General features: G+C 36.2%; 1 protein-coding gene across 1 annotated transcript; it reads right to left on the reverse strand.

Annotated features, from left to right (window-relative positions):
• Positions 1–10,524: 10,524 nt before the first annotated feature.
• Positions 10,525–11,658, reverse strand: LOC112400112 (syntenin-1-like). Its single transcript, XM_024745664.1, is given in 3 exon segments — positions 10,525–11,093; positions 11,096–11,369; positions 11,626–11,658. Coding segments are annotated over 3 exon segments (876 nt in total).
• Between the last annotated feature and the right edge of the window lie 2,668 nt (positions 11,659–14,326).

Consider the following 14,326-nt stretch of genomic DNA (forward strand, 5'->3'; position numbering starts at 1 on the left):
AGCAAGATCCTTTTTGACCCACCTCCTAGAGAAATGGAAATAAAAACAAAAATAAACAAATGGGACCTAATAAAACTTCAAAGCTTTTGCACAGCAATGGAAACTATAAGCAAGACAAAAAGACAACCTTCAGATTGGGAGAAAATATTTGCAAATGAATCAACTGACAAAGGATTAATCTCCAAAATATATAAACAGATCATGCAGTTCAATATTTAAAAAAACTAACGACCCAATCAAAACATGGGCAGAAGACCTAAATGGACCTTTCTCCTAAGAAGACATACAGATGGCCAAGAGGCACATGTAAAGCTGCTCAACATCACTAATTATTAGAGAAAGGGAAATCAAAAATACAATGAGGTATCACCTCACACCGGTTAGAATGGGCATCATCAGAAAATCTACAAACAACAAATGCTGGAGAGGGTGTGGAGAAAAGGGAACCCTCTTGCACTGTTTGTGGAAATGTAAATTGATACAGCCATTATGGAGAACAGTATGGAAGTTCCTAAAAAAACTAAAAATAGAACTACAGTATGACCCAGCAATCCCAGTACTGGGCAGATACCCAGAGAAAACCATAATTCAAAAAGGCACATGCACCCCAATGTTCATTGCAGTACTATTTACAATAGCCAGGTCATGGAAGCAACCTAAATGCCCATCGACAGATGAATGGATAAAGAAGATGTGGTACATATATACAATGGAATATTACTCAGCCATAAAAAGGAATGAAATTGGGTCATTTGTAGAGACGTGAATGGACCTAGAGACTGTCACACAGAGTGAAGTAAGTCAGAAAGAGAAAAACAAATATCATATATTAATGCATGTATGTGGAATCTAGAAAAATGGTACAAATGAACCACTTTGCAAGGCAGAAATAGAGACACAGATGTAGAGTATGAAAGTATGGACACCAAGGGGGTAAAGTGGAGGCAGGTAGCAGTGGTAATGGTGGGATGAATTGGGAGGTTGGGATTGACATATATACACTAATATGTATAAAATAGATAACTAATAAGAAACTGCTGTATAAAAAATAATAAAATACAAATTTTAAAAACAGACAAAAAAACAAAGAAACAAAAGCAAGCAAAAAAAAATTCATGCCAAGTTCAGCTTATTGATTATTTACCAATTGTAATACTATATGTACTTAAGTGTGCATATAAAAAAAAAACTACAAAGGCACATTTCTTTAAAAAATGGCCAAAAAGGCTATATAATCCTCTTTTGGGATCTTTTTCCCCATAGTTCTGAAGTTCCAAAATTATAGGTTGACTTTTACTATTAAGTGAAAACACACAAATACTTTCCTACTGACCTGTGAGTAGATTAATACGAGTCTATGTGGCTTAATCCTTCCAGAATAACATTTGGTAGGACTATCAATGTTATACTAGGAAATTAAACCCACGTTCTCTCCAGGAAAACATGGAAGAAATATGATAATCCAACGATTCTCTTGGAGCCTACTTGCAAAATTTTAATTTTGACCCCTTCAGACTAGCTTGATCACATACTAGATTTAAAAGACTAGTCTTTTTAAAAAGTGCTTGTATTTTTGGACAATTCAATCTAAAAACATTATAAAAATTGAATATGTTTGTAAATTTTATTGGCTTCTACTCCCACTTCTGATCTCTTTTGCTGAGCAACCAGTTCTTATGCCAACTAATTCCTTGTTTCTTCACACTGTAGATGTGTCATATATGCTTGGCAAATCTGCTCTAGAGCTTTGCTCTTTGAAGCGTAGTCTGTGGTCACACATGGCTCACAGAGGAGCAGACTAGAAATGAAGACTCTCAGGCTCCACCTCAGACCTACTGTATCAGAATTCACACTTTTAAGAGTAACCCTAGATGGCTGGTTTGCACTTTAAAGGTTGAAGAAAACTCCTCTTAGGATTTCTTTGTAATTACTCTTTGGAACAACAGTTCTCAGCCCTAGCTGCACATTAGAATCACCTGGGGAACTTTCAAAATTCCTAGTCCTGTTGCCCAGGGCACACACTTGTCTATAGCAGAATCACTGGATATGGTCCAGGTATCAGTATATTTTAATGATCCCCTGATGATTCCAATGTGCAATCAAGATTGAGACTCTTTAGAGTGAATCAGAATCACCTGGTGATATTCTCAAAACACAGATTCTGGCCCTCAAAGGCCCCGAATTCCTGATTTAGTAGGTAATAGGTGGGATCTAAGATGTACCTTGAACAAGTTCCAAGTTGCTGTTGCTGCTACTCAGGTAGCCATGCTTTGAGAAATACGAACTTAGAGGATGTGACTCAGAGGGGAAAATTTCAAAAATTGTTGCCTAGGAAAAAGTATTACTCCCTCTCCAGCCTATCTCCTGCTATTCCTTATAAATAAATTGATGAATTCAATATTTATGAGCCTTCTGACACCCTGAACTTCTTTACTCTGAAACCCATATCTTTACTGTTCTTCAGAAACCCAATCACTGAGCCGCATCATGGCTATTTTTTTCAGCACCCAGAACAGTTCCACCAAAAAAAAGTCAGACTTCATACTAGATAGATACACTTGAACACAACCCAAGAAATACTGACAGCATACTCTTCTTTCTGGATTTTTTCATCCCAATAAATGACATCACTGTTTACCTCAACTATGTGATCTATTATGTCCCAGAGTCATCTTTGATTCTCTTTTCTCTTTTACATCATGTCCAATATGCCAACAAGTTCTACTGATCATTTCCTTGTAACACCCTTACTCATATCTTCTCTTTTCCCTATTTACCATGAGCAATCATCTTAGTCTCTGTTTCCTCACAGATGGTTGTGTCTTTCCCTATCCTCATCCACTCAGGCACTGACTGAATTGTTAAAATACAAACTGCTTGTCACACACAAATCTTGCTTCCACAATTAAAAAGTGCCAATATTTCTCCATTACACATAAAATAAAATCCAAAATAAATAGGGCATTCAGAATACGTCCACAATCTTCTCCCTCAGTACACCTTTCCAAACTATCTCCCACAACTTTTCTTCATAAGCCTGCTGAATTTCCAAACCCACTGAATCTCTCATGATTCCATAAACATGCTATTTATTTCCATTCTTTTACATATATATATATATCAAATAGAATATACATTCTATGTAGTTCTATATAATTCTATAATATATAACTAGAAACCAACTCTTCACTGTTGTTTTAAAATACAATTCAGTCTTTAAGACTCAGGTCTCATATTTCCTCGAATTCAAAGTCTTCCTCAATATCCTTGAGTAGAAAAATAACTTTTTCCATTTTACCATTTAGTATTTTCCTATTGATGGTTTTACATCAATATGTCTTTCTGTATTCACAATAGTGTCCCTCACAGCATTTAGCAATATCTGGCTCTCAAAAAAATTGTTGCATTTGTTATTACATAAATGGCAGAATTATCATCAAATAGTAATTCTTTGCCCTTCAATATTGTTACCTTGCCCCACTTCAAACATATACCAAAAAAGATAGACTCAGGGAAAATTCTCTCTTTACTGTAGATACAGAATTCTTTTCCATTAGTTCATATGGATTAGATAATCCTGACGATGCCATTAGCAGTTACTGCAGTTCTCTAAAAGCGTAAGTTCAAAGTCATCAATCAGGTTTCCAAAGCCATATTTTAGCCCATTCCTATAATAAGAAAAGAATTGGGGTAGGAAAATGATGGGGAAAACTTTTTTCTCATTAGGTAAAACTATATTCCTGCCACTATGAAACTAATAAAAACGACCATTTATTTTCTGTCAATTTCAAATACAGCTCTTTCACATACATTTTTATACCAACATCGAGATGGAGAGAAAATTTTCCTGTCTTTCCAGTTGAGCAAACTGAGACACAGGGAAACTAAATAATTTCCATGTCAGATAATTAGTGACAGGTTTAAGATATAGCTAGTAGTCTGCTTTTTAACACACCAGAAGACTTTACAGCCAATAGCTGCTTTCCATTTCAATTACATGTGCAGTCTGGAGCATGCCGAGAGCGTGATAAATGACATGATGTTTGTTATACTATTGAAGTCCAGAACTGGAGGACAAAACTACAGAATTAAACTAAAACCAACTTCATAGAAAGATATTAAACTAGCAAATATTTACACGTTCTAACTTTACAAATTACTAATAGCAATTTAGTAACTGAATTATGCATTTAATATTACTAAATAGTAATTTGGTAGACAAATATATTTCAAGAAGAATAAGTGAATCTTACTTCTTAAAAGGATCATTTGAATGTCAGCATGAGTCAGAGTAAGAAAAAGACAACACCTTAACTAGTTCAGAAGTTACCTAGCTAATACTGTGATGTAATCACATAAATTAATTCAGAAACAACCAAATTATTCAGAAGATGAGAGGTAAGAATATAAAATATATATAGACAGCTTCATTAAATTTAATATATCCTTCCCTCCCTTAATAAAGACAGTAGATTAAATGTAGTTAAGAATTTACTTGATGACTCAGGGTAATTATTTTATAATTATTTTATAATTACAGTTCTGTACTACAGTATGGAAACATTCCTTCCCCTCCCCCTATCCTTGACTTGATACTATGTGTAAGCCGTATCTTGCTTTTTGCCAAAAATTCTGGCAGACATCTATGTTGTTCTCATTGCTCCTGTGTCTTTTCCTCTTTGACCTGTCACTTGTTTTTGCTGTCAGACTTTTTTTTGTTTCTTTGTTATCCCATGGCTCATTTCTATTCTCCAGTTGTAAATTAGGATGGATTTGAGGAGATTTCAGAAAACCAAACCATAAAACTATCAGAAAAATGCTGTCAAATACAGAAATTTGTTCTTTTCATTTTCACTTGAGAAAATAGTATGGGGGAAAAAACCCAGTAAAAGAACGGGATCTGTCCCAGTAAAACAAGGAAGGTCAGTCATGCTGGAAGTAGAATCACAAAGGGACCCTGATTTGAAATACAAAAAGCCATCCTGTACTATTCCAAGTATCTTGGACATGGGGAAATAAATGTGACCTTGTAGGTTATTGAGACCTGAGAATTGCCCTATTGAAGAAAGAAGACAGACTTTAGAGCCTGAGACCAACCCTAAATTTAGGGGTGAATTTTTTAAGGAGCCACTCTCTTTGAAAAGATAAGGATTGTATTCCAGATGAAAGCAAGTCTAGCAAGACAGTCAGCCCATGCAGGATCTTTTAGAGGTTATAACACGTTTCCTTGCACATCAGCATCCAGTCTTGGGTTTCCTGTCCATCTCCCATATCAGTATTTCAGATTAAAATTCCCTCTGATGAGCATGAAACTTTCACTGAGTCTGTAACCTTTGTTCTTGGTTCAGTTATGAGAACTCTTGGCAGAGGGCAGTAAAGAGAAGTGGGACTTTCCCTATACGGCAGTCACAGTAATAATGGGAGGATAGTGGCACTGGTGTTTTGAGAGGTTAATCACAGTGAAGCACCCAGACAGCCCTGAGAGTGGCAGGGAGAAGACGGCAGTGTGGAGAAGCAACTGCCACTTGGTTTGAAAGGCATGTGTGAAATACGCTTTTTTTACTTCTTACTGTACCACAGAAAGATGACCCTTAAATAGGAGAGGTCACAAGTTACAATTTGAATGATAATAAATAGACTTTATAACTACTGTTTATTTCATTAATTTCACTTACAGTGCTTTCCTGATTTGTTCAAGATCATTTCAGAAGTCTGAGGTTGCTGTAAAGTGCTTATTAGTTTAGTGGTCACTTTAAGCACCAGTATTGTCACGTACGTTTTCCAAAGCTAAGTAAAAGATTAAAATCTGGGGGTGCTCTGGAAAGTGAGTGTGTGCTGCCCTGGATCCACACAGTTAATAACCACACACACACACACACACACACACACACACACACACACACACACACGGACTCCAGAAAGAAAGAAAGAGTACGCAGTCTGCGCTGTAAATCATTTTCCTATTTTTATAATATGCACATTTAGACATTTTGCTGGTCTAAATTATCCTTATCTGTTAAAGGCATACATCATGTTCTTCTCAAGCAAATTGTTGTAAGAAATATTTAAATGTCTAAGGTGGATTACAGTACATTAGAGGTATATTTTAAGATCATATTTTTCTTTGGGAGCTTTCACACTCTATTAGAGAAGGTGCTATTAATCATTAACTAGGATGAATTGAAGAGCCATATTGAAATTGCAACACAAGGATTAGTTCTCTACTGGAAATTAGAAGATAGAGTAAGAATTTGTAATTAATCAGCCCCCAATTTTTGGTATCTCTGAATATGTATCTTTCTGAACCAAACTTCAGAATGGAGTGTTGCTGTTTTGTGTCAATAGCTGTGCTAATATGGTAGCCACTAACCATATGTGGACATTTGAATACAAGTTTAAGTTAACTGCAGTTAAATAAAATAAAAATTGTGTCCCTCAGTTACACTAACCATATTTCAGGTGCCCAACAGTCATGTTTGGCCTAGTGGCTACCATATTGAATACAGATGTAGAACATGTCCATCATCTCAGGAAGTTCTATTGAATAGTGCTGGTGTATAGGATGATTTTCCTTTTTTCCTTCTACATTACCCAGGTACACATTAAAATGTAAGCCATTATGCCAACATTTGAGAATGGCATACCCCAATATGCTGGCTAGCTAAAATGGAAGACAGTTTAGTGATACAAACACATCTTTTTTTCCACCTTTTCTTTCCTGGACTTAAGATACAGTAAGGTTTAAATGCTTTCAGAATTTGTTCAGTCTTCATGGTTAGCTAGGTTGAGTATACCCTTGAAAAAGGAAATCCAGTTGCTTATTTTCCCCATATACTGGGATATTATTTCTTGGATTCAGCCTTGGGGAATGATAATATACAATTTGGGAAATAAAATGAAAGAAAACTGCAGTCCCCTCCCCTTCCTGGTAACAGGAGAGCAGAGAGACATACACTTGTTTATGGACCATCAAATAGTTCCATGAATTAAAGATCCTTGCACTAAATTCAGGTCTCTTCTGTGAATTCCCAACGGGTATTAAATTTAAATACCTCTCAGGTTCTCATCATAAGGCCATTAGGACAAACATAAGATCTTTGTTGGTATAATTTCCTTTCTCTTCCTCCAGGTAACTGTATTTTGAAAAGGTAATCAAGATTAGGAATTGCCTTCATTCAGGCAGAGATGGGATTTAGTTAAATAGGTATAACCGATTAAGAAATGCTCTATGTATTTGAAGATGAGAAATCTACTAACTGGTCTGAGGCATCACAGTAATGTGATGGATGGTGGACAGACAGGTTCTAGTCTGAGTACCAGCCTATTATAGCCACAGAGATGTTGAGATTTTGTGGAGTCTCAGAGTGAGCAAAAAACCACCAAGACTTAGCAGGTTTCTAGGGAGCTGTTGAAAAAAAGAAATACACCAGAGGTTTAGCTGTGGATTAGTTGTGCCTTGAGCACTCAACAGTCAGGATTTCTGTCAAGATTTGAAAACAATGCCATCTGATAGTCATTAGCTTGAATTATCAGCAGGTCTTGGAAGCTTTGAACTTTCTGGTGATTATGTGCCCTTTATCCAGTCTTTTGCCACCATATGTGCTTTTTTTTAGTCAGAGTATGTTACATTAACTGGTTTCAGAAGACTGGGTGACCCAAATATACAACTCTAATGTCTCAAATAAAGAACATAGGACTGTAATTGAATAATGCCATGTTGCATACTTGAATACTATGAATATTATGAATACTAGCAGTTACGATTTGACATATAGTTAATATGGTGTGTCTGGATGAGTTACTTAAATATGGTCAAGAACTTAAAAGGAACCCATCCACACAAATCACAATTACTGCTCCTGCTGATAGATTATCTGGGAGGAAATAAAAGGATATCTTAGGGAAGCCAGCTCTGGTGAGTCTGTGGCAGAGACCCTGCCTCATATGACCTCTCAGACTGCCTAAGCTATTGACATCACTTCATGATGATGCTACCAAGTAGAACTTTACCTGGTCCCAAAGAAACTTTTCTTTTTTATCACAGAAAATCTTCTGAGAAGGGTAAAATGCCCAGTACAATAAGCTAGTAAAAATTACTTCAACTAGATTGTTCTTGTACAAAGACCTTGCCCATATCATCTAAACCATGGGTGGGAAATTAGTTGGAAAACTAATTTGTAGCAAGAGCATTTTATTTATTCTGTTGCTCAGAATAGGGAGGTTCTGGGGTATAACTTAGGAGACAGTGACCAGGAGTTGCTGTAGGATTGCTTAGCATATACCATATCTGTGATTTAGCAGGGCCAGAGACCCTGTAAGTTAGCTCAGGGAATCAAGGAATAGAGAAAAACAGATTGTCTTACAAAACAGCCCAACATGTGCTAATATTAGTAAGCACCTTAATCACTTAGCTTTAAAAAAAAAGAGAGAGTCTTATTTAGTGGGAAAAGAACAAACCCATCCTTATATACCATATATATAAGGCCAGTCCATATACCCTATATTTAAACATGTAAAAGTTATAAATTAGAATAACAAATTGTTAAATCAAATTGTTCCCTGTAGACAATTAAATCTTCATAATTATATTTTTTTAATGTAAATAAAATCATTGTTTTTATATTATTGAAAGTTGGCACAAGAAAATCAAAGACAACTAAATCTTTTTTTGCCCACCTTTTGATGTTCTACTGATGAGCCGACAATGTTTGAATAATAAATGGAACATTGATAATTTATAAATGATTTTGTATTTAGCTCATAAGATTTATTTCTTATCTTACATACATCAAAATCACTATTCTGGGATAAAGAAGATGTGGTGTGTATATATATATATATATATAAATCTAAAATATGACACAAATGAACTTATTAACGAAATAGACTCACAGACATAGAGAACAGACTTATGGTTGCTAAGGAAGAGGAGAGGTGGGGGAGGGATGGATTGGGAGTTTGGGATTAGCAGATGCAAATAATTATAAAATGGATAAACAACAAGGTCCTACTATATAGTAAAGGGAACTATATTCAATATCCTATGATCAACCATAATGGAAAAGAACAGGTAATAGAATACATATATATATATATTCTATTATATATATAATTGAATCACTTTGCTGTATAACAGAAAGTAACACAACATTGTACATCAACTATACTTCAATAAAAAATAAATTGAAAACAGTTCCTCTTTTCCAACTGCAAAAAAACCCATCATCATTCTGTAATAATCAAGATATGCACATAAATTTTTGGCCCTGTGGTAGGCAGAATTCTAAGGTGGCCCTACAAAGTATCCTAGCCCCTAGTATACCCGGGACTCCCATTTATTGCATTCAACCAAGGGCTAATCTAGCTTTGCTGTGAAGGTATTTTGCAAATGTAATTAAGATCTAGAATCAGTTTACCTTAAAATAGATTCTTTTTTTTTTCAGACTAAAATCTAACTTTATTTATACATTTTCAATTAAAATAGAAGAGGCATAAACCAAAGAGAAGGAAAAACAAATCAGGATGAAGTGTCGCTGTCATTCTGTTTGCAGGGAGGGGGTCAGGAAATGGAACAAATGACCAGGATAGCATTCTAAGACATCCCAGAGCAGCTAGGTTACATGTAAGTGCCAAAACCAAGTATTATCCCACTTAATCTACACATGAAAAAGAAGTCAAAGTTTATCCTATTTAGTACAAGAATTTTTACATTACATATATAGTGATTCATTTCTCAGAAAGTGATACCAGTAACTTTTAGAGGAAAAGTTTCCATTACACAAGGACTAGAAAATCTCAAATGCAACTAAGCAGCTGTGCTATTGCTCAATATGTACCGTTACACTGCTCTGGGCTAGTGTCCGTTTCAGTTTAACAGAGAACTGCATTTGGGGTTTTAGAAAGGCAGCAATAGTTTGGCTTCTATTCTAGATGCTTAACGTTGTTTGTTAAGGTGATAGTCCAAGCATATTAAGTAAAGGTAGTTAAAACGTAATGATAGTCAATATAGTCTCTTGCAGCCTACATACACTGTATAATAATGCTTACATGGAATGAAACCAGTGTTACTTAATTGGTGTTTTATACAAACAGAACTGAACGAAAAAAGTAATCGTTCTAAATGTACTATGGTAACAGTAAAAATGCACATATACCATAGAACTAAAGTGATATGAACAGCACTACCTGATACCTAGGATTGAAGGTGACTGGTTCCAACAAAGCTGAGCCTGTATCAGTCATCCTAATGACACGGGTTGAAAAAGCATCTGGTTTCCAGTAAAGACACTAGTCTATGAAAGTAAGTCTTTCAACTGTAAAATCAGGATAAGGCTACAACTATCTTGAAGTCTGAACAAGATATCAGATCAAACAGTAAGATCCCAGCCCTACTGTAAGACAGGAAAGTCCTCATGCAGCATATGCTTGCTGGCTCCTAGAAAGCTTCGTGTGCATAATATAAAGGTAAGTTGCCAGAGACGTAAACGTGAGAACTTCAGTGAAGTTTCTACTGTGCCGTGACTTCTAAACCTCAGGAATGGTGTGATCCATCAAGCTTTTCATAATGCTTGGTGCCATCCGTTTAATAATATGTTCAAATATAAAAACAGGCATGATTGTAATAGTAACTACATTCCCAGCTGTTGACAGTATGTCTGCAATTTGAGAGTCCTTCAGTCCAATGACATTCTGTCTGTTGACCTCACAGATGTTGTGTTCCGTGAGAAGACCGTTTCTAGCTGCAGAACTATTTTTCACTATGGATGTGATTTTTCCATTTTTAAAGACAAAGCCAACATGTCCAGTACTGTCCTTATGCATGGTAATTGTCCATTCAAAGGGCCTGTCACGAATGGTCATAGTAATCTTCTCTCCAAAAGCCTGCTTGAGCACCTTGTGTGCTCGGTCGGAGCTCCAGCCAGCACAGTTCTCCCCGTTGATCTGGAGCACCTGGTCCCCGAATCGCAGACCAACCAGCGACGATGGAGAATTTGCCTGGACTAGCTGAACAAATATACCATTATCTATGGATTTAAGCCTGAGCCCAATTTTTCCACCTTGATCCTTACACAAAATGACTTCCCGAATCCCTTAATTTCTGCTCTGCGGATTGCAGTATCATTACCAGTTACAGGAACCACCATATAGTTCATACTGGAAGCTCTTGCTACCAACTGCCCCTGACTTGGTGCTCCAGGGACCATTGCCATATTTGCACATATTTCTTCTTCATTTAAACTAAGGTCCATGTACTGAGGGAGCTCTGGATACAGTTTAGGATAGAGATTTCCATCTTGAGAGATGGGAGCAGACGCTTCAGATAGAATTGCTGGATTGGCAGGGTTTGCAGAAAAGGCAGTTTGAGCTTGCTGTTACATCTCCAGGCAGCTAGCTTCCTGCTCAGGACATAAAAAGTCTTCTAATGGAAATACCCATATAATTTGCTTCTCCTTAAAGAGGTCAGCCTGATGTAGATTGTAGCCCTCCTTATCTTCCAATCCAACATTTGCCAGTATCAACTGTTTCCTTCTCTTTCTGCTGCTTTCAAAATAAAAAAACTCTGCTCAAAGTCTACTATGGTTAATTTAAAGTTCAATTCCATAAAAACTGAATCACCTTGTCTACCTTCAGGTCTTCAAGAGATGGGTACAGAGACATTTTTGCAGGATTTTCCTCCCAATCAAATCCACCCATAATTGGCTGCTCTGTGGAAATGGAGATGGGCCCTCTAATTATCTGCTCTTCTGCCAGGTGGGAAAATGCTGAGCTCTGTCAGCAGAGGAAGCTGGAGGCACACGAGGCCTCGGACCCACGCGCTGCAGCCGCCGCCGGTCACTGGCTCAGACTTCTGAGACCCAGAGACAGGAGGACGGTGCGCGCCCAAGGACCTCCCACGCCACGCATCCCCGCCTTCCGCCCGCGCCTTCCCCCCACGCCTTCCGTCTCCTAGAGAGATTCTTTGGGTGGGCCCGACCTAATCACATGAGCCCTTTAAAAGCAGGGATCAAAGAGAAAGAGACTCAAAGCATGAGAAGCTTCATTGCACTGTTTCTGGCTTCTAAATGGATGAGGCCACATGACAAGGAATGCAAGCTGCCTCCAGAGCTGAGAGCAACTCTTAGTCCAGCCAGCATCTTGCTATCAACTCTGTGATACCCTGAGCATGAACTCAGCCAGGTTGTGCTAGACTTCTGACCTGCAGAACTGAGTACTAACACAGGAGTGTTGTTTTAAGCCACTAAATTTGTAATTTGCTGTGTATCAATAGAAAACTAATAGACCTTCATTAAAAGTTATACCGATGACATCTTTAGAGTAATGTAATTGAATGCCACTTTGTTTTTTAAGTCTTGGTTTAACAATTTGTCATACAGAGATTAGAAAATCTTGTTTAGTTTATTTTGATCCTTGGGTCTAATCACTACAGTTAATAAAGATATCTCAAAAGATATATAAATCTTGGCTAAACTTACTAAATAATGATACTTGGAGTTTTATTCCTAGCCATCCATTATACAAAGACTTGCTGAAATTCAAGAAGCAAATTTTATACGTCCTAAGGTTTGTTAATCAGTTATTACAGAAACTACTCAGAAGATATATTTTTGTATTTGTAATAAATGTGTTCAAAATTGACTAAAATTATTTGCTTATAATATTTTAAAACAGGTTAGAACATTCTCTTGCCAAGTTTTTCACTTTTAAAAATGTGAAATCTGTTACCTATTTTCAGCAGCAAAATCATATGACATGAAGTATTTCCTAGTATACATATCCATTTGCTATTTTTGGTACTTTCACTTGAAAAGCATTTGCTTACTCGATTTTTTGTTTAACTTAACCTTCCTTTTGAAAAGAAAGATTGATTTTTTTTTTTAATTGAAAATAACTTCATGAAGTATACCCCTGCCAGCCAGTGGTCATCACAGAAAAAGAAAAGCTATTTGGAACTCATCTTTTCTGTAAAATAAATTTGGAACTCACCTTAGCTTTTTGCCACGAAATAACCAGTGAACATCTATAAATACCAAAGGTTCTGATAATCTATATCTTATTATGAAATACTATACTGTTTTACTCTTTAAGAAAATGAATTCATAAATCCTTTTAATTGGGCACATGTAAACTGTAATGTGTCCAACAAGGACAAAAGCAAATACACAAAAAGAACACTCCATGAGGACACGAATAGTCTTTTCAATAAATGGTACTGGGTTTACTAGATAGCCCCATGGAAAAAAACGAAGTGTAACCAGACATAAACATTAATTCCAAGTAGACATAAATGTGATAGGAAACCATAAATCTTTTAGATGATAACATGAGAGATTATCTTCACCATCATGAGGGTGGGCAAAAATTTTGTAAGCAGACACACAAAAATGTATTAACCATAAAAGAAAAGATTGATAAATTGGACTTGACTAATATTGATAACTTCTGTTTATCAAAGATGCCAATAAGAAAATGGAAAAGACAAGCCACGGAGTGGGAGAAGGTATTCATAATACATTGTTCTGGAAAAGGACTGACAAAGGACTTGTATAAAAAATACATAAAGATTAAAAATCAATAACAAAAATAGATAATTCAATTTAAAAATGGGCAAAAGACTTAAAAGGTGTTTCACAAAAGATGATTCCCCAACGACTAATAAGTATGTGAAAAGATGATCCATCTCCCTGGTAATCAAGGAAATGCAAATTAAAATCACAGTTATATTATTGCATATCCAGAATGGCTAAAATTAAAGAAAATAATAATGAATATTGGTGAGTTATATGAAGCAACTGGAACAGTCATGACCTGCCGGCAGGAGTGTAAATTGGAACAATCACCTTGGAAAACAATATGCACTTATCCTATAACACAGTTATCCCATTTCTAGATATATACTCGCCAGAAGTGTGTACATATGTTCCTCAAAAGACATGTACGAAAGTGTTTAGAGCAGCATCACTCCCAAAACCCCAAACTGAAAACATCATAAATTTCCATTAGCATTATAATAAATGAATAAATTGTGACATATTTACACAATGGAATAATATGCAGTCACTAAAATGAACAAAGTACTTAGAACAACTTGGAAGAAATCTCACAAAACATAATGTTGAGAAAAAAACTTTGACACAAAAATGAGCATGGACTGTGTGATTCCATTTATATAAAGTTCAAAAGTAGGCAAAACGAAGCTATGTTGATGGAAGTCAGGAGAGTCTTTACCTTTGGGGGAGGTGGATGATAAGCGAGCAGGCACCTGAGGAGGCTTTTGAGCTGCTGTGATATTCTGTTATATAGATCTGGGCGCCTTCACTTTGTAAAA

The sequence above is a fragment of the Neophocaena asiaeorientalis genome, unplaced genomic scaffold (genome assembly GCF_003031525.2).
Source record: "Neophocaena asiaeorientalis asiaeorientalis breed wild unplaced genomic scaffold, Neophocaena_asiaeorientalis_V1.1 scaffold975, whole genome shotgun sequence".
In the NCBI taxonomy this organism is placed as follows: Eukaryota; Metazoa; Chordata; class Mammalia; order Artiodactyla; family Phocoenidae; genus Neophocaena; species Neophocaena asiaeorientalis.